The sequence below is a fragment of the Saccostrea cucullata genome, unplaced genomic scaffold (assembly GCF_032062105.1).
Source record: "Saccostrea cucullata isolate Sc308-1 unplaced genomic scaffold, CSIRO_AGI_Scuc_v1 ctg38, whole genome shotgun sequence".
NCBI lineage: Eukaryota > Metazoa > Mollusca > Bivalvia > Ostreida > Ostreidae > Saccostrea > Saccostrea cuccullata.
Window position 1 is genome coordinate 352,233 of NW_026937075.1, and position 22,527 is coordinate 374,759.

At 33.5% G+C, this 22,527-nt stretch overlaps 1 protein-coding gene and 1 long non-coding RNA gene across 3 annotated transcripts; one reads left to right on the top strand and one right to left on the bottom strand.

The window, feature by feature from the left end:
* Positions 1 to 608: 608 nt before the first annotated feature.
* LOC134247226 (copper-transporting ATPase 1-like) lies at positions 609 to 22,206 on the bottom strand. Its single transcript, XM_062729577.1, is given in 24 exon segments — positions 609 to 1,048; positions 1,698 to 1,800; positions 1,889 to 2,006; positions 2,127 to 2,330; positions 2,739 to 2,881; positions 4,627 to 4,788; positions 5,180 to 5,387; positions 5,698 to 5,880; positions 8,021 to 8,285; positions 9,272 to 9,306; positions 9,513 to 9,637; positions 9,766 to 9,874; positions 10,203 to 10,343; positions 10,468 to 10,701; positions 10,926 to 11,154; positions 11,303 to 11,379; positions 11,689 to 11,850; positions 12,269 to 12,432; positions 12,680 to 12,898; positions 13,001 to 14,090; positions 19,023 to 19,039; positions 19,113 to 19,214; positions 19,981 to 19,999; positions 22,087 to 22,206. Coding segments are annotated over 23 exon segments (4,347 nt in total). The 5' UTR covers positions 19,988 to 19,999; positions 22,087 to 22,206; the 3' UTR covers positions 609 to 798.
* On the top strand, positions 17,418 to 20,667 carry LOC134247227 (uncharacterized). Of its 2 annotated transcripts, XR_009987786.1 has the most exons (4): positions 17,418 to 17,561; positions 17,816 to 18,041; positions 19,892 to 20,002; positions 20,388 to 20,667. It is a non-coding gene; the product is annotated as an uncharacterized LOC134247227 (long non-coding RNA). The 2 variants fall into 2 exon arrangements; XR_009987785.1 differs by lacking the exon at positions 17,418 to 17,561 and having other exon boundaries at positions 17,576 to 18,041.
* Positions 22,207 to 22,527: the final 321 nt, after the last annotated feature.

Genomic DNA, 22,527 nt, shown 5'->3' on the forward strand with positions numbered 1-22,527 from the left:
AATTTTTTTTTTTTATTCATTTTAGATGGGGATTTTTTAAGCAACAATATATTCAAGATATTCTTTACAGTTGATTATTTTGTAAACAATTGTGAATGAATTAAATACAATAATAACATTCAACTGATCCACGGTCAACATCAGTGATATACAAGTATGCATATTAACAAAAAAAAATATCTAAAAATGAATAATTCATAATTCTTTTTCATAAATTATAACAAGATTTGATACTGATTCATCCAATATCAGGAAAAAAAAATCGCTGACATTTAATATTAAAATAACATGAACAACTGAAACATGCATAGGACTTATCTTGATGAGCAAATCACTAAAAGTGTTTACAAATTATTTGGGACTAAGTACAGTATAATCTGGCCATGATAAGAAAGAAATTAAATTCATGGGTCTAGAAATAAAATATCTTCAAAAAATATTCCAAAAATGCACTGCTTACAAAACAAGCCATTGGATATATGCCTCACACATATATTTGAGTACAGCCTCATGGACCCTACAGGGCATTGAGATGGTATGTTAAGTACATAAATATGATAATCAGGAGGGATCTTTCACACTGTTTTACAATTAATGATGATGATACAAAATACATGTAATATTAAAACAACAATAATGAGTTTGTAATATTAAACTGTTTTGCTAGTGCAAGTAAAAATATTGCATCAGCATATCAACCTGTATGTATAAGTGAAACAAAAATATTGATAACAAAATGCGCAGTCAATATAAGAATCTGTTTATAGACCTTCCTCTGATAATGTTGTGTAGAGACCACTACTCCATATGTTCACTGGAATCAGAGTCAGAGTTGTCTCCCATCTCCAGCAGACTTGTGTGGTCTGGGCCGGTTGGCTTCTTTCTTCCACTGAGGCGCGATATGATACTACCCTGTTTACTTCCCTCGCGACTTGATGGCAGACTCTCCACCCCACGATGAACAGAAATGTTATCCAGCTCCTGGTCAGCAGCAAACTTAGCATAGTATTTCTGGGTTAGCATTTTATCCTTTGATGGCTTCTTGAAACTGAATTTAAAAAATATATAACAGGTATATAAATAAAAAAAATTTAATAAGGAAATATATCAAAAATTGATACCTTTTTTAAAAACCTTGCATCTGCTATAAAATGATCAGCAGAAAATTTGGCGTAGTATTTCTGGGTTAGCATTTTGTCAGTAAAATATATACATTTGATATTTTTTTTTTTTATCCACACCCGTATTTGATTTTTTCTTCAAGCACGGAAACACGTTAGTACTCCCGTATATTTAAACATTCGTTAAAACGTGTTGCTATCATATTTAATTTTTTAGTATTTACTCATTTAAAATCATATTAAAACAAAATGCAGCGACAAAAATTGCTACCTTTTTTAAAAACTCAATCGCCATGCTTGATTGCATTGTTTATCGAGGCTTGACACGCCGAGAAGCCAAACTTTGAAGGTGCTAATAAAATAAGACCTACTGGGGTAACATTTTTTGGCAGAACTTTCTGTCTTCCGAACATGTGCAGTAAAAACAAGAAATACTTTATGAACACACATGATCCTTTAGCGCACAATATTTTACGTTTTGCGCCAAAGGCGCTAAAGGAGTAGTGCGCCAAATATTCTCGTTTTACAGTATCAGTTTTCTATAAAAGAAATACTTTATAATGAAATATGACTTACGTTTTGAGAAGTAAGGAAGACAAGACAACAGAAACTGAGGATAACGCCATCGCAGCTGAGGCCATCCAGGGCTTCATTGACAGGCCGAAGGGAACAAAGATTCCTACAAGACAAAGACGACTCACTGTAGTTCAGAGATAAAGCTATGACATTTGGCAAGTAAATAGAAATAGCTACTTAATTCTACTCACCAGCAGCTATAGGAATGCCAACCAGATTATAAATGGAAGCAGCGAAGAAGTTAATGCGGATTCTGCGAACAGTCTTCTTTGAGAGCTGAATAGCTGCAGCTACATCTACTAGGTCATTCTGTGGACAGATTAAAAAAATATACAATGTATATTCAAGATTAAAATATATACAGCATTTCTGTCTGCCACTTCTATACTGTTAATTACTGATTGTGTTGAATGACAGGGTGACACTTACTTTGATGAGTACCACATCTGCGGCCTCCACGGCTACATCTGTTCCTGTTCCTATGGCGATTCCCACGTCTGCTTGTGCCAGAGCCGGCGAGTCGTTCACACCATCTCCTACCATGGCTACCTTCATTCCCTGCTTCTGAAGCTGTTTGATCTTTTTTACCTTGTGAGAGGGCAACACTTCAGCAAATACTTTATGAATTCCAACCTGTAGAAAAAAAATACATATATTTTATCTAAATATATTCAAATCACATTTTTTTAAAAAAAGCGAAGAAATACTTTAATATCAAAATAACATTTCTAAAAAAAAATATTGCCCAATTTATTTTATCATCAGTTTTTTTAACAGTGTTAACATCATGTAATGGCTTCATCTCCCCCCATCCCATTTTGTCTACTGTAAATTTCTTGTTTTTCGCAAACATTTATTATAGCAAAATGGCTCTCCAACATCAAATTGGGAGATTAATTATTTACAAATGGATGGTTGATCAAGAGAATTAACATGGACTTAGCACTATAAAAATAAAAGCAAGTAATTTTATTTTGCGAGTGATGCTTCTTAAGAAATTAATTCCTCTGGTCTAATTAGGAATCTATAGTATGTGAATACCTGTCTGGCAATAGCCCTGGCTGTTTTTTGATTGTCACCTGTCAGCAAAACAACCTGTAGTCCCATATCCTTCAGTGTACTGATGGCCAGGTGGGCCTCCGACTTCACTGTGTCAGCTATAGCCAGCATAGCAATTATCACATCTAAAACAGAATAATCATGTGTCAGCTATAGCCAACATGGCAACTATCACATCTAAAACAGAATAATCATGTGTCAGCTATAGCCAACATAGCTACTATCACATCTAAAACAGAATAATCATGTGTCAGCTATAGCCAGCATAGCTACTATCACATCTAAAACAGAATAATCATGTGTCAGCTATAGCCAACATGGCAACTATCAAATCTAAAACAGAATAATCATGAGTCAGCAATAGCCAACATAGCAACTATCACATCTAAAACAGAATACTGTATAGGGGGAAAATAACTCGCGGTTTTAATATTCGCTATATTCACGGTATTAATAAATCCATGAATACAAGAAACAGTGAATAATTTTTCAATAATCTCCATGTTTTATTTGGAAATTTAAGGATAGACAACGATATCATAGGTTTATACACATGTACCGGCAATACATGGTCACTTCAGTAATTACGAGTAGTACTTATCATTCAATTATTATAATTATCACGCTTTATTTTATTTTAAATCGGCAGATAATAACTTATGTTTGTTCCAAAGCTGTTTTAATAGCCAACTCTATATGTATCATCAATCAAAACACGTGGGCCATGAGTTTTGATTACCCGTGCGTAACTAATGTTACCACGTGTATTTGTTACCAGCATAATCATGCATATTTGATTTTATCGAGATTTTGGTTTTAAGAAATCATTCAAATAAATATCAAACTTACTGAAGATGTGGAAGGATATTATTTCATCAAACTACATAAACACATTTATTTCCGTCCAGTGGTTTTTCGCCGCGTTGTATTGAGGACCGTGGGTGCACATGCACTCATCATAATAGCATATAGGAAAGTCATTTGACGTTTAGAATGAAGGTCTTTTAATTACTGACCTTGTTTACTTAATTATTTATTAAATCTAACAATTTTATATTCACCTCCCCTGTTGAAATAAAGCCATGACACTGATGAATGCCGTTAACATGAAGCTATATAGACAAGGGAGGTAACTTTTAGTATATACCAATTCTGCGAATTCAAGAAACCGCGATCGTGTCAGATGAGAGAAAAACGCGAAAATTGCAACCCGTGAAATTAATCCCCTATATAGTAATCATGTGTCAGCTATAGCCAACATAGCTACTATCACATCTAAAACAGAATAATCATGTGTCAGCTACAGCCAACATAGCTACTATCACATCTAAAACAGAATAATCATGTATCAGCTACAGCCAGCATAGCTACTATCACATCTAAAACAGAATAATCATGTGTCAGCTATAGCCAGCATAGCAACTATCACATCTAAAACAGAATAATCATGTGTCAGCTATAGCCAACATTGCTACTATCACATCTAAAACAGAATAATCATGTGTCAGCTATAGCCAGCATAGCAACTATCACATCTAAAACAGAAATAATCATGTGTCAGCTATAGCCAACATAGCTACTATCACATCTAAAACAGAATAATCATGTGTCAACTATATGTCTATAGCCAAAATAGCAACTATCACATCTAAAAATTTACAAAAAAGAATAATCAAAACTTTTATCATGCAATCCAAAGTATTTAGACAGACACCAAAAATAAGCATCCCCTTGTCAAGAAAGAAACAAAATACTTATTGGTGTCTAATTTTTCAAGTTAATCAAAAAATGGTACTAAAAAAATTACAAATTATTTTTTAAAAGAAGGTTTTGTTGTTCAAGTAAAATTTTCAAATACATTTACACTGACCATCAATAGCACATAAAATGGCTGTTTGTCCCTGGTTCTCATGCTCAGTCATTGTTTCGTCCATTTTGTAGGTCACTGTCAGGCCGTTTCTTGTCATCCACTCCCGATTTCCTATCAGAACCTTGTAGGGTGTAGAAGCAATGGCCCCAACCAAACTACTCTCTAAAAGGAAACAAAGGATTAATATCTCATTAACACACAAGAACAAGTTGTAATTTAAACATTAAGTTCTGTCTAAAACATGTACATTCATGGTATTCAAGATATTGGTGTTAAATACTGTAAACCATCTTTTATTCACGTCAACTGTTATTCCCGATTCGTCAGTTTTCAATCAATCTGCGACAATTAATTTTCGCAACTGAGGAATTATTCTATACAAATACAAAGCAAAATGAATGGTTTGCGGCCATTAATATTTGTGATTTAAAGTAGGTCATGAAACTCGCGAATATTTCTTGCACGCAAATAAAAGTTGGTTTACAGTATACCAAAGTTTAAATATTATGTCTTTAATTCATGTATTTATTTCCGTTTTATTTTCCTGTCTTACCCTCTATAGTGGCACTAATTTCCTCCCCGTCAAACAGGACGTTATCGGTCTTGACCCGTGTGCTCCCCATCAGGTTCTTCCTGTTATTGACCCCCTCCAGATCTATATCCGTCAGAAGACCATCAATCTGGGTCACCGTACATTTCAGTCCACACCCTGGCACCGCCTGGTACCCCTGGGTCTTACCCAAGGTCTCTGTCTTCAAAGTCTGAAAAGTTGGTGATTTCATGTGTTAATGTTTACCAATATAAAGAACAAAGTATGAAAATACTTTATGTGACTAAAACTAGAGTTGTCATAAACTTGTTGAAGTACAGGTATGTTTAATTTATATCTATTACATGTTCTGTGAAAGTGCTTGCTTACTCAATCAATATCTTTACATGTAATTATGAAGGGTTTTTTTTGTAGACTTCACAGATAAGTCATTTTCTCCATCATCTTTTTTAAAGAATTAATGATCTACATGAATTTACAAGTCCATAGCTAACATGTAATACCTCCCACCAGCTACATACCTGCTTGGCATACTTTACAATGGCCGAGGCCAGTGGATGTTCACTGCTTGTCTCAGCTGTTCCTGCTATGGCTATCAGTTTAATAAAGGAGCAAACAGAATTCTCTACAAACATCGCTACCCTGGCAACTCGAGGAACTCCATGAGTTACTGTTCCCGTCTTGTCAAACACAATGCACTTCAGCTGTGAAAAACAAAATAAATGTCAGATCAAAAGGAAAACTAAAGAATTACTGTAAATGTATTATATTAAACATATACGATATTCGACAAAAATTCATTTTTGAATAAGTTTAGCATCAATTTACTGTAGACGTACTTTTTTCCACAGGGTCATAATTCCGCGGAATCTAAATTTCTGTTTGATCCGCTGGTAGAAAATTACGCGAATTTCTCAAAATGTCACTATATGCCTTGCATTTATATTAGGCCAGAGTTTTTTTATTTTCTGTTTAACGGGAAGCGCCGACCCAATTTTTTCAAAATATCGAATAAAAATAAAAGAGGTCAATTTCACTTTTATTTTTAAAATACCCGCCGACTGTGTCATTCATTGATGGTTTGAAATAAAATCGGGTTTGATGTACACCTATTTCTAAAGAATCATGTAAACGTTTGACAGAGCCTGTGTTGATCAAAGTCTTTTACGAGCGTCTTGCTGATTACGATGTCGTAACCAGTTTAAGGAACTAGTTTACCAACAAGTTATCAAGAAGCAAGAAAGTCATTTCAAGACATTAATAGACGGTTATTTTAAATCCATTGATGATGAAAACAAGCAAGTTCTTGAAATGGGAGTTAAAGCATTGACAACCTAAATACACCAGATGCACATTGAACTGTGGAGCAGGTGTCCAAATAGTTGGGGTAAGTTTTGAGACGTTGTCTTGATATAAACTTTCTGTAAAAATTTTTGAGTGTTTGGCACTTTTATATGTTTTTTCTTCTTTTAAAGATGTTTGCATTCTAGATTTAATTTAATCACATATGGTACATAACAAAGGTAAAATTCGCGGCAAAATTTTATTTTACAATGAATCGTGTCAAACTATATCAGGGACATAAAATGATGATTAAAATATTTTAGATACGAGTCCATGTCTATTTGGTTGAATAAAATGAGGCTAGGATTACTGTAAATGTATTATATTAAAAAATAGGCGATATTCGGTATAAAATACTGACAAGTGAAGTGACAGCTATATTGGAGTTGCACATTTGGACAATTGAATACTTTAGTGCAAAATGGACAAAGAACGAGTTATTGTTATTTATTTTTATCTAAGAAAAAACTCTTAAAATATTTGTATCTTCATTTAGAAAAGAAAATAATTTCATACATGAATTTGATTAGCTAATAATGTATCATAAAGGAATTTTTTTTTTTGCAGTTTCATTTCTTGGCAGAGACCCAGCCATTTGTGAAGACTTCCACGAGGACTTTGCTGTTGTTCATCAAAAAGTTCAGCTGACAAATTTCCATTCAGAACCTCAATAATGTGTTATCCCTTTATACTAACATAGCATTGTCAAGTCAGCTATCAACCCCACTGCTTTTTTTAACTTCTATTAAATCATAATATACATGTAGCTTAAAACATTTTCATCATGACTTTTATAAATTTTATACAATAGATAGATGATCACTTGAAGACCTGTGTAAAATTTTAAGCAGTGTGGTTTTTTGATCTGCGTTTATCCAACATTATTGTTGCTGTATAACAAATGTAAATTATAATATTATATTGATATGCTTTTACTAGAAAAATGTGCAAGTGTGATTAAGCACAGTAGGATAACTCATGCAAATCTTTTTATCTGTATTTGAAATCCTTATACATTATGAACAAAATTGTATTGTTTTTCAACATTTAAATGAAAAAAAAAATTCATACCAATTTTTGGTTTTATTTTTATTATGGCCCCGACTTGACAAATTTTGATCTTTTATTTTTATTTTTATTTCGTCCCCTCGACCCAATTTTTTCTGAAAAATTCCTGTTAAACAGAAAATAAAAAAACTCTGGCCTTAAGTACGCTTGGACAAATTTCCGCGGAAAATGTGTGACCACGTACATAGCGTAAATTAATACCACGCGGAAAAAAGTACTTCTACAGTAATTTAGCGCCATTCTCAATTTTATTATTTAAGTACCAGTACATGTATATACATGTAAGTGCAAAACAGTTAGCGCTGTACTTGAATTAGTGGAAGTTTCTTTTCACCAAAGGTGCTAAAAGAATACACAGCCAAATCTGATACATTTACGGTAAGTTCAGCAATATAAAAATAAGTTAATCAATTTTTAACATTAGAGGCTTACTTTGTGAGACAATTCCAGGGGCTCCCCGCCCTTGATCAGTATACCGTTGGTGGCCCCTACACCGGTTCCCACCATCACCGCTGTGGGGGTGGCCAGGCCGAGGGCACAGGGACAGGCAATACTCAGCACAGTGATGGCATACTGAAAAGCCTTCTGAAATATCACCTCATCTTTTGACATTGAGCCATCATCCTGAAAAAAGAAAAAGACTCCCAAATCAAAAAGGATTAAAAAATAAAGTAAATATATTGTTGTAACAAAATACATGTATTTAAAGGAATTTCAAGAAAATTCTATTTTTTAACCATGGCAACACCAATTATTGAAATTAAAAAATGCATTATTTTTTGAATGACTTGTGTGCCAAGTTATATTGAAATCAGATCAAAACTGTAGGAGGAGAAGTGTTTTAAAGGAATTTCACAGAAATTTCTATTTTTAGTAACCATGGCAACATCGTTCATTGAAATCAAAATCCGATGCACCATTTTATGTATCTATGTGTAGCCTACTTGTGTGCCAAGTTATATTGAAATAAGATCAAAACTGTAGGAGGAGTAGGGTTTCAAAAGAATTTCACAGAAAATTCTATTTTTAGTAACAATGTCAACACCCTTCATCGAAATCTATATCCGATGCATTATTTTTTGTATCTTATTGTAGTCTACTTGTGTGCCAAGTTATATTGAAATCAGATCAAAACTGTAGGAGGAGTAGCGTTTTAAAGGAATTTCACAGAAATTTCTATTTTTAGTAACCACGGCAACAGTGTTCATCGAAATCAAAAACCGATGCACCATTTTATGTATCTTTGTGTAGCCTACTTGTGTGCCAAGTTATATTGAAATAAGATCAAAACTGTAGGAGGAGTAGGGTTTAGTATTTTTCTATTTTTGTAACCATGTCGAAATCAAAAACCGATGCACCATTTTATGTATCTTTGTGAAGTCTACTTGTGTGCCAAGTTATATTGAAATGAGATCAAAACTGTAGAAGGAGTAGCGTTTTAAAGAAATTTCACAGAAATTTCTATTTTTAGTAACCATGGCAACACCGTTCATAGAAATCAAAAACCGATGCACCATTTTATGTATCTTTGTGTAGTTACTTGTGTGGAAATACAAAATGTAGCTGAAAAATTGTTTGTGAGGAAAAAAATCTTGCATGTGTTATGTAGTTCAAGTTTCATGGAAAATAAGAATGATGCTTACCACAAAGTCTTTATCTACTTTATAAAAAAAAAACAGGATACCACCCTACATGTCAGCCAGCTGCTGTATGGGGGCCTGTGTAAGGTAGACAGATACATATCTTATAGTTGTAATGTGTTTGAAGCTGATATGATAGATCATTTTGTATACAAACATTTTGTTGTAACATGTAGCTATTGTGAGGAAAAAAATCTTTGTGGTATATATTGCAATTGTTTTTAAAGAAACAATAACTCTACATGCTAAAGTCTTTCTATGTTAACATTTTGTGAGTTGTGTACCTTTGAAGTTTGTGCCTCCTCCACCAGTTTGACAATCTGTGACAGGGTGGTGTCAGATCCCACGTGGGTGGCCTCTATCAGGATCATTCCATTCTGGTTGATGGAACCACCAATCACTGTGGCACCTGTAAATAAAGAATAAAGATATACATGTAGATAGTAATCATAAATCATTGGTGCAGATGCAAACAAAAATAAAGAAATAAACACTAGAGTATATGTAGAAAGAACACGTGTGTGATTTTGTACAGACCTATGGCCTTGGAGACGGGCATAGATTCTCCTGTGATGAGAGACTCGTCACAAGTTGTGTGTCCTTCTATTATTTTAGCATCCACTGGGATCTTTTCACCGGGAACAACCTGCATTATATGTCATAGTTTTAGGTCAAAGGCACATAAAAGTCTCTGTAACAATGATTATCTATTTCATTTAAAACTTAATTTTAATTTATATATTAAATTATGTATCCTGAGCATTGAGACCTCAAAGACATGAATATATGAAAGTTAGTTGAATTTTTTTTTTCAAGAGGTTCAATTTCATATTTCAAACTTTGGATATCTTGATATTTTTTTTCCAAGACTTTGATATCAGATGATAAAGTTTGACATTAAATAATTCATATAATAATCCTTATGAAATGAAAACCAATAAACTTTATATTTTTGACATAATTAAGTTCATTACCTTGAGAACATCACCTCTCTGTACTAAATCTACACTTATTGTTTGTTCATTCAGAATGTTGAATTCCTTGTCAATTTCCACCAGCACAGCCTCAGAGGCCTGTAGAGACATCAGCTTAGCCAGAGCTTCAGACGTCTTACCCTGTTTAGATACAAATTTCCAATAGATTTAAATATATTTTGCTGAATATGTGTTTTGCTGAATAAGTGAAATATCTAACAAGAGTCTAAAGATGAAGAATATTGTCAATTTTAACATTTCCCACCTTGGCGACATGTTCTAGCCAGCGTCCCAGTGAAATGAAGACCATCAACATGGGGGTCGTCTCAAAGAAGGTCACAGGGCTCATTTTCTCCACCATCACCATAGCAACAATGACCACAATACAGGAGTAAACATAGGATATAGTGGTTGCCAAGACTACCAATACGTCCATGTTTGCAGCTCCATGTCTAACAGCCTTAAAAGCTTGTATGTAGAAGTATCTTCCTCCAATAAACTGAAAACCAATCATAACATCATTAGTTTTAACTCACTTTGCAAACTTAGGTACTTCTAATTATGTCTTTTCAGGGTTACTTTCCCTTTTGCAATCTCTTCATGAAAAAGGACCTATAGACAGTCTTGAAATATAGCAGTTTTATTATAAAAATATACAAAAAGCAATGCATAAAAACACTACATGTATTTTATTAATTAGCATAAGAACTGGTCCTGTTTTACCTGTACCGGTGTGGCCAATATAAACATCAGCAGGTTCTCTAGAGAAAGACCTGGCAGAATCATGATCTGGTAGTGGCCGTCATGTGATACCGGTGTTACGGTGGTGGTATTCCCTGTAGTGTTAGTGACCTGGGGGGTCTTGTCTGGGGGTGAGGCAAACATGAAGTACATCATGATCACTAGAGAGGGCACGCCAAAGATCAGGGACCATAGGAACGAGGCTCTCCATCTAAAATCAAATAAATTGTCAATGTAAATGGAATCAAAATCTTTCAACAAAATAGTTAAGTTAGTCAAATGCATGCTGAATGTCAATTACATTTTTATGAATAAAGAGATGACTACTAACAATATAATTAAACAGAATGAACCATCACCTTTTGATGTCATCTCTGTGATCATATCGAGCAGCATCATTATCATCTGTGAACAATTCAGCCTCATATCCTAAAGACTGCAAAGATGAAAAAATACAAAAATTTAAACTGTATTTTTCCAACAGGTTTTTGAAAGGGTTTAGTCTGCTGCCAAATTTTTATATACATTGTAATGTGTATTGTCACTATTGTGAAAATAATAAATAAAAACAAGTGATCAAATATACTCTATGTGTACATATATTGACTTATTCAAAATTTAGCGCAATCATTGGGCATTCAGTTATTATTCATGAATTAGCGCTACACACACTGTGTTATTTTATTATTATAATACTGACAATTAGAAATCCTTCTCAAAAGACCCCAGATATAGGAGAGCTCACCTTGATTGTCTCAATGATTGCCCTAGGCCCTGTGACCTCTGGTTTATAAGTGAACTTTCCTTTACATGTAGACAGGGCCACGGAAGCTGTGAGTACTCCAGGCTTCTTAAGAACAGACGACTCAATCATGTGGACACACGATGAACAGGTCATTCCTGTTATCTAACAGACCAATTTAAGACAAATATTTAAATGATAGTTAAACCAAAATTATCTGATTAAGACTAAATTGTTCTATTACATGTTTTACTCATTCTAATTAAAAAAGAAATTTCAAATTGATATTACTTTTCATATATCTAACAACATTTAAGGTCACGTCAAGGCAAACTTTCAATAAATCAATGAAATTCCTGCCATCAAAATCTTAGCTTTTAGTTGTTTCTTTTTCAATGCCAAAGATATATTTAATGAAATATAGCAACACTATTCATTGAATTGAAAACTTTAGGAGGAGTATGATTTTAGAAATTGTTGAAAGGTAAATAGAACTAGAACAGACAGGCTATGGACACAAAAGCTCTTTTGGTCTTAAACCAACAGATATAATCAAAGAAACTGAAAACAACAATTAACATACCAGAAGTTCTACAACCCCTTGACCAAATCCTTCATTTTCAAGAACAGTGGCCTCAAACCCCAAACTGGAGATTTTGGCTGCAATCTGGGAAGGTAGAAGATAGGCAGGGTCATACTTCACTTCGGCTTTCTGAGCCATCAGTGCCACTAAGCAGCTGTGTATACCTAGGGACACACAAAACAGCATTAATCAGATTCTTCATAGAAAATGAAACTAGTCAATTTCAGAGATTGTTTTTTTTTTGCCTTTGAATCATTTATGATAATTTCACCTATAATCTACATGTATAGCTAAACATTGTTATAAAACTAGCGAAATGTTTTTATTTCTTGACTTCCATAAATTCGGCCTGGTATATTCCTTATAATTAACCAATAAAATGGCTTGATTATTACATGTATCAGTGCTCACCCTCTACTTTCAGGAGATTCTTCTCAATGGTGGCCACACAAGAAGCACAGGTCATCCCTGAGACTCGCAGGAAACACTTTTCTAGGTCATCATCAGGATTGTCCTTGTTAAACGTGACTGATCCCTTGTCCATGTCTACCTTCACACTGCTGTGGTGGGAGCTGTTCTGTTTGCCTGAACCCTTCTTGTTTGGCTGCACCACCTTCACATCAATGTTACCTGGAACAATGAAGAATGTAATAATCAAGTATTACTGTACCATATAATGACATGTTATTTAAACTGAATCATTAAATTATAAACTGCAGTATGTTTATGAACCTGTTGGAAGAGATGCATCAAATCCCATATCATCGATAGCTTCTCTCAGTGTTTCTGGGGTACCTCTGTTTGGGTAATACTCTATGGTGGCATTCTGATCAGAAAGAGATACCTTGATGGACTTCACAGCAGGATTCTGGGAAATGTGGTCTTCAATGCTCTTTACACAAGAGTGACAGGTCATACCACCCACTCCCAGCACCACAGTATCCACAGCATTCTCTGTATCCGAACCCTGAACAGAAGCTTCAAATCCCATGTCATCGATCATCCCGGCTATGGCTTTAGGATTTGTAACCATGACATTGTAAGTAACTGTGGCCATTTCTTTCTCAAGTGATACAGATATGGCATTGATCCCAGCTTTAGATGAGATGTTGGACTCGATATTTTTGACACATGATTGACAGGTCATTCCAATGACAGAGATCTGACAGACTTGTTCACTTGGGACTGATCTGGTGGAGGACTGACGTGAAGCAAGCCGATCAAACTCGCTGTCGATGGACGACTCCTTTACCAGAGTGGCCTCGAACCCCATGTCATCTATCTGTTCCCTTAGTTCTCCCGGGTTTGTGAGGGTGGGATCATACACTATGACCGCCTCTTTATCAGTGAGTGACACCTTTATATCTCTCACCCCCGGTTTCTCACCCATAGATGTTTCTATGGAGTGCACACAGGACTGGCATGTCATCCCCTCGACCCCGATCCTGGTAGTAAGACCCTTGTCTCTAGTGAGAGAATGGATAGAGGCACCAAACCCCATGTCATCAATGGATTCCACTATTTTCTCAGCTGATATCTTGCCTGGGTTGAACTGGACATAGGCCTGATTTTTCTCTAATGATACTGTTATCCCCAGTACCCCACTGACCTCGGATATCTTGGATTCTATGGATTTGACACATGACTGACAGGTCATGCCCTCTACATTGATGATTGCATCTTGGCAGTTGTCCCCCCTGACTGGGTGTACTAACTTGACCTTTGAGGGGTATCCCAGGTCGGAGATTTTTTCAGCCAGTATGGGTGGGGAGGTCTCAGTGGGGCTGTAGGTGACCTTCGCCTCCTTCTCCTCCAGAAATACCTAAGGAAAAAAAGGTAAAATTTGAGACATTTTGTATCAGGTTGTATCAGTGACTTCATTGTAGAAATTGACACCATACTTTTGTGTGTTTACTGGTGTCATATTCAGTAGCTAAAATTGTACATAGCATTATAATAATGCAGTTTAAAAATGTAAACAATTTTTAAAAATCCAGGTTTTATACATACTTTCATATCATATTTTATTTAACTAAATGGATTGTTAAATTTAACTAAATGGATTGGTAATTCATGCATATAAATGTACTAACCCTCAAGGTTCTCAATTTTACATCAGAGAACTTTAAAACTCAAACTTTACATTATAATAATGCAGTTTAAAAATGTAAACAATTTTTAAAAATCCAGGTTTCATACATACTTTCATATCATATTTTATTTAACTAAATGGATTGTTATTTAACTAAATGGATTGGTAATTCATGCATATAAATGTACTAACCCTCAAGGTTCTCAATTTTATATCAGAGAACTTTAAAACTCAAACTTTACATTAGATCGAGATCAGATTTTAGAATGAGGTGCTTTTGTTGTATTGACTATAAATTCTCTTTAAACAAAATGTTCATGTACATGTATGGCACACCAAATTCACTAAAATGAGCTAAACATAGTTTCACAGTTGATAAACTAGGTTTATCGACTGTAAACTATAGTTCACAAACCGTGAACTATAGTTAACCATTCGTTAACTGTATTTTTCATTTGTAAAACTATATTTAAGGGTTGTTAACTATAATTTAGAGTTGTAAACCATAGTTTACAAATCGTGAAACTTTATTTATCAGATAATATATGTTTTGCAATCGCAAATGGTTGTTTTCAGTGTTAAGTATAGTTTACGGTTCTGAAACATAGATTATCGTGTTAACTATGGTTTACAGATGTAAAATATAGATTAACATTGTTAACTATTGTTTACAGTCTGTAAACTATAGTTTACAACCCATAAACCTAGTTTATCGACTGTGAAACTATGTTTAGCCCATTTTTGTGAATTTGGCGTGCTATTTACATTTGTATTAATAATATGCCCAAAAAAAAAAAAAAATGATGAAAGTCCCTTTCTAAAAAATTGACCTGAATTTTTTGTGTATTTGATCAATTTAATTAACATAATGTGACTGGATGAGAAAACTACATGTATACATGTATAAGCTTAAGATTTATCTCATCATTAATGATGATTTGTCATTAGCATTTATTTGACTTTTTAATTATCCCATTTCCTTTAAGTTGGCAGTTATAAATTGAGTCCTGTTACCTGGGATCGGCGCGTGACATATTAGTTTAGGCTCCACCCTCAGCAAAGAATTCAAACATGTCAATAATATAAACTTAAAACTTATTTGTATACTTTAATTTTTTTTTTTTTTTTTTTTTTTTGCCTATAGTTTTGTAAAATCTTGTGTTATAAATAAACAATACCACTCTTAATAGTAGTCACCCCGATATTAAATGAAATAAAAGAATATCCTTTAGTTTATGATTGATATGAGTGGGAGATATCTGCTGATATTTTATGAACTTTTACTCTTCATACATAATGAACAATGAACTATAGAAAATAATGTTTTATTTCCGGAAAATGTCTCTGCACACGGAGATATATCGTTGAACCAAGCACATCAATATTGGGTCAATGACATTGATTTCAACTTTCCCTCGGTAGACTGATGTGCACCTGTCCTTTAATAAAGGAGAATTATAGAAGTTAATTTTCTATCTAATTGTCATTGATTTTTTTGTTAGAGGATTATTTCTAGCTGTCATATATGTACCAATTTTACACTAAGGAGGACAGAAACACACTAAACATTCTGTCCTTTTTCACTCACTTCGGGCTTCATATAAACAAATCATTTACACGCCTACTTTTCTGTTCATTTAGTACGGTGATCATAAGTCATTGTAGACAGTGTTTTCTTTCAATTCACTTAATCATAACATTGGATCTATATAGGGATTATTCTGTGTAATCAATAGTTTAAAAGTGTTGTAAATGAAATAAATTTGTTCACTTTATACTGTATAATACTATCTTTGATTATGAGATGGGTTTTAATATTAAATACTGGTAAACAGAAAATTTTACACCAGTCGACAGAGTAATTATAATTTATGTAGATATCAATGTGACTAGGATCATTATGATACAAACTGAGGGGATAAACTGATGAATCAGATAATTTGACTATCATCTAGGCTTTCAGCTTTTCTCCATATAGGGTGATTGTACACATTGCATGGAGTTCATTTGACCAGGTCAAAAGTGCAAAAACATCTCTGTGGCTCTCCATCAGACATAAATATAAATGTTCCCATCTGTCAAGATGTCTATCAAGTCATTTGTCAACAAATCTTATGTGTATATGTAGTTGTTCTTGTTTTTATTCTAGTACAATATGCCATATTTGTCCTTGTCATAATTTGCTCCCTTTAACAATTATGCATGTATTCCTTTCTTTTGGATTTGAGCTTCTTGTCCACTAAGCTAAAATTTTTACATATAAATGATACTGAAATTGATTATTTTTTTCATCACCATACATGAAAGTACAGTGGGGCAGTTTTACAGTTATACAATGGATACATACTTTCTTTATGAATCATTAGTATACATCCAACTTGGTGGGTTGACCTAAGTCATATGATTTTAATAAACTAGCTGGCATACACTTCTTATCCTAGAGTGTATCTGAATTGTACATTAAGGATGTTATACTGTCAAGTGATTTTCATTTTTCTGATATAAACATATTCTATTATCTGATTATATCACGTTATATCTTTATATTTCATGACCATGAAATGTAAAGACTGATTAAATCTATTGTAAAATATTAATGTACCACATCAAAAAAATATTTATAAACTAATTACATACACATGTACTTATAAATTTAGACATCTATGTCATTGTAGCTCTTTCAAAACTAGGTCATATGGTATTACTTAAGTATCTAACTGTATTGAGTACACTTGGGTGAAATTTTTTTACAGAAAAAATAATTTAATATATGAATAAACATATTTTGATTATTTTCATTGAAAAATAAATTCTCACCGGTAACTTCATGTATTTTCCTTGGTTAGCCATGATAAACTATAGTAAGTCCGTGTGGCTTAAAAACACTTTTCTGTTATAATGACATCAAACTTGTTACAAAAACAATTAACCGCTGTTCTGCCTAATAGAGGGATTGTTAGCTTTCCAGAAAAACCTATTGATGGGTGAAATCACGTGTTGGACTTGTCAAACAGTGGATTTCCGATGGTGTCACATTATTAATTGTTAAACCCTCTTCACTAATCTTCAGGATGTTCTATATCTTCACTTTCACTTGAAGTAACAATTGTACAGCTAAATCAAATCACTGTTTTCCCCAGCATACGTGTCCCCGATAGTGATAACCAGCAGAAATTGACGTAAATAGCCCCTGATGATCAGGTAAGATTTTAGTATTCAATACACATGGCTAGGCCTCCAATTAGAAAAACACATGTTCCATCAAAACGTATAACTATCAAATGCCCGAGGGCAGACACAAAGTAGCGTCAATTCAACAATGTCTGGGCCAGAGGGCAAGAAATCCCATCAACACATTCCACTGAATACCAAGTAAACGGCCTACAGGAGGAGATTGGGGGGACGTTATCTTGTACCCTGAACTTAAACACTGATATAGACCTATTTTTGTCCAGTAACTAGAGCCATTGGACATGAAGGTTAGCTGGGGAAAGCCAGGCAGGTATTTGATGGGAATTAAGTTAGAGGTACATCAAATAAATACTAAAGAGAGCTCAGGAGTTGATGGAGAAAACTGCATGTAATCAGAGGCTGGCCACAGAAATGACCAAGTGAGGAAGAAAAAATCCAATATAGATCTCTCCTCCACCACTAAAGTAGACATGAAGGCAGACACACAAGGTAACAATCAATAAGATTTTAATTTCAAAAACTTTTCAAACTCTACAAGTTACAGCTGAATGATGTTCATTTATTAAGTCTTTTAAAATAAATTTTGTCTAGCATATAAAGCTCAAATATATTTTTATGTAAATTAAATGGAAAGGAATAGTAATATTTTATTAACTTGTTGGTTTTAATTGTTGAAAGCCTTGGTTTTATCAATGATTTACTATATTAATAATTGGTGAAAAGTACAAATCGATTCAGATGAATGAGTGCACAATATCATTAAGCTAAATCTGACTAATAATCATGTTTTACTACTTCTACTTTCACGTGTGCAAAAGGAAGTTTTCCTTAAAGCTTTAAAATCATTTATATATATTTCACAATTCACACTCGATGGTTAGGGAATTTAAAAATAGACTTTACTTTTTTCCAATTTCTTTGCACACAAGGCAGATTTTTGGCATGACGCCCTACTTAAAACATCACATGTACACATGATAGTGCACACGATATATTATTTCAATATCCTGTTTTGTCTTATAGGAGTGTCCTGACATCACCTTTATCTCTGTTCTAGCTAGGACTATAAAAAATGCACTATCTCACAATCCTATCATTATTTAATAATACAAAATCAAGATTTATTGCCAAAGCACAGTGCTGTAATACATGTACTAGAGAGTCAAAAGTACTATTGTGATGAATTTATGGCCCTTCATATTACATAATTTCTTCTATCAAGTTCTATGACTAGAAAACAAATCAGCTATACTCAAAGTAGAGATTTATATATGCTATATATATGTTGTAGCTCCTATCTTTCCTACACAGGGTTTATATTTTTACCTGTACACTTAGGACCCTTGGCTCCTGGGTAATGTGGTCCTGGATTTTCCTACAGAGGGTTTATATTTTTTACCTGTACACTTAGGACCCTGACTCCTGGGTAATGTGGTCCTGGATTTTCCTACAGAGGGTTTATATTTTTACCTGTACACTTAGGACCCCTGACTCCTTGGTTATGTGGTCCTGGATTTTCCTACAGAGGGTTTATTTTTTTTACCTGTACACTCAGGACACCTGGCTCCTGGGTAATGTGGTCCTGGATTTTTCCGACACATGATTTACAGGTCATGCCTTCAATATGGAGTTCTGTTACTTTCTCCATCTCTTCTTTTCCCCCTACGATGTCAAAAACAATGCACCATTAAATCACTGCTAGGCTCTTTAAGTTTATTAAGGTACTTTCTTGGTTAATTAAGTTACAGCTATTTTAAGATTATTAACATAAAGTAATCTTCATGTAATTAAGAAACTCATTTCAGTTTTTATAAAATTGAATGAATCAGCTTTCATCATTTGTCAATCAAATGTAAATAAAAAATAAATTGTGTGCCAACATCACATTTTCTTTAATATTCAAATAAGGTTTCACTTTCATTTGTGCTCAGTCTTCCCATACTTGGTCTGCATTTCAAGAATGAATAAAATGCAATACATTTTTTTTCATTGAATCAAATCAATAAAACAATCAAAGACATTCCCTTATCAGATGTTATCATGCAATCCTTCAAGAAAGGTTATAAGGCCATCTTTAAAACAATTGTTTTGCTGCCCTCTCCCGACCAACGGACTAAAAATTGCCTCAATCTTTTTTTTTTTTACATTCCAGGACAAAATATTTTTATCATTTTTATTCCTTTTATCCTGTCAACAAATACCGATATGTCAATTTTTCAGGAAAAAGATTGTCCAACCTACCTACTGACCCAGTAATTTTACCCCGAGTCAGGAGAGGACAAGCAACAATTATTTAAAAGATTAAAGATGGCCTTATTATGATATTTTTTTTTGACAAGGTGATCGACTAGACATCAAAGTCAGTTAACATACACAGAGGAAGAGAAAATCATATCAACAACCAAGTCACCAGAAGGAGTAAACTTACCAGCCATAGTAATAGGATCCTGGTAAGTTTGAAATGAAAATAAAAAAAAATTACTTGGAAATTTATTCTTAAACCTGAGCACTGCAGTCACTCCTTTTCTGTGATAAACAGAAAGTATTTGGCTACTAAATTATGCTGAAATCTAAATAAACATGTGTACCCACACATCCTGTTCAATTTTAAAGTTTTACCTACCTGTAACTAGTGTAAGTTCAATCTACACACCCCAATCAAATTGATACTTATACGCTTCAAATAACTAGAATATTCTATGGATGGTTAAACTCTGTTTACAAATGAATGGCATTTAAACCAAGTTTGAATTCTTTACACTTGAGTTGAATTATTTCAAGATAAAGTTTCTTTCAATCTTTATATGTATCTATAGACATGCTTTTTATCACAAGATCTACAAAGAGAAGAGAGATCAAGTCTTATGGAATATGGATTATGATAACTACAATCTAACGGAATTATGAAACCTTTCAGATTACAAGTACACAGACTGACGAATGAGCCACTCCATCTTAAACTTGTGAGCATGGTGAAAATACATTGTAATTTCATGGTTGTTATTTATTTTTGTGCAACTTGTAAGAAAAATCTGCAGAGTTTTAACTCATAGACTTAATAACAGAGAAAAAAACAAATAAGATGAACTATAATAATTTTATTCAATAAAGAATCAGAACAGATGTATACATGATCACTTGAATTGTGTCATTTATTTCACTCACAGTATACAATAATGATATTAAAGGTGAATCTGTGAATCACTATAAGTACACATTTTATTTCCTTATTAAATATGTTCACACTTAGTTATAAAATAAACGTACTGTATCTTGCCATATTACCAATTATAAGCTACTGTTATGTTCATTTTATAGGGCATTTCTTCCATGGCAAAACTTTGAAAGATATGCATAAAATTTTTAAATGAAAAAAGGCTATCTTTAAAAAATAGCTTGTCTGTCCTCTCCTGCCCGACTACCTAAAACTGGCCTGATTGACATTATTAACCTCCAGGAAACAATGTTTATCTTCATTTCAATTCCTCCGGTCATTTCAAATCATCAGGTCAATTTTTTCTTTAATTCTGGCAGAAAGATTTGTCTTAAAACCATTTGAAGCGTTTAATTTTCCTAAAAGAATTTTTTTAAAAATGTCAGGTCATTCAAAACCCCCCATTGAAAGTCATTTATAAAAATATCAGGTCTTCACTTGAAATATCAGGTCATTCAAATTATCAGGTCAACAAGTTTTTTGTAAGAACAAATTGATACAAAGAAAAAATTCTCAGTGTTATTTACTAAAAGTGTATTTTAGTATAGTATCATCAATAATTGTCTCCCAAAAAACTGATACAGAATGTTTAAATTGATAATTTTATGTGATGTTTTTTCATCAGGTCAAAATATCAGGTCTTTAGTATGTTCCGATGGGGGGGGGGGGGGGGGGGTAAAAATTTTTCCATCAACTAAACAACCCATTTTTTTACCCTGAGTCTAAAGAGGACAGACAAGCATTGTTTTAAACAACATAGCCTAAAAACAACGTTACTAGTTACAAGCTTTTTTCTACTAAATTCTTGTACTACCATACAGTGCATACCAAAAAATCCATTCAGGGGACTAAAATTTCTTGTAATAATGACACAAAATCACAAAATAAAATGTGAATTTTAACATTAAACTAACACATACTCACTGTCTTAGCCTGGGCACAATAAATAGTTTTATATATAGTGTGTGTGTGTGGGGGGGGGGTAGCATTTTTTTATATTTGGCTTATAATATTGGGCAGAATGGGCTACTGATTGAAAAAAAATATTAAGGTACCTATGGCCTGTGTCAGATACTGGTGTCTGAATTTTTCCCCATTACGTTCTGTATTATCAGGGTCCTATAGCACAGGCATTTGTTTTGTATACAGGGTACCCCTTCTTATGTTTACTACAAATAAATGGTGTCCTATGCCATGACAGTTACCCTACAGTGATTTTTTTCTATGACCCTTTTCCATGTCTCTAGAAATAATGGAATATGGTTCAATTTTTAAAAAACAGTTTCATCAAAATGCAATGATTAACATGAACATACATACCAAATATCCTTCTGGTTGGAACTAAATATTCTTCCTTGTACAGGTGCTTTCAATTTGTCATAAAAATATTCGCATCTTGATTTTTTTTATGTCATTTCGAACTTCCTGTTGACAAAGAAACGTCAAAGTGTTTCTCGAACCCGACAGTAAAACTGGCCTTGAACCCGAGAGTAAAACGGTCTGGAACTCAGCATAGGCGTTTGGTTTCAGGTTGTTGAATTTTTTGTGCACTAACATCAAATAAATCTCTTAAATTAGCAGTTTTTAAAAATATCATTTAACTGTATATAAAAACAATTATCTTTCAAAAAAGTGTTACTTTCAGCGATTTTTTAAAATTTTATTTTAATGAGTAATTCAGACATGCTTAGAAAAACACAAAATACCCCATCCTATAACCAAACAAACCTTATCATTTTATATGGAAGAATTTGTTATGTT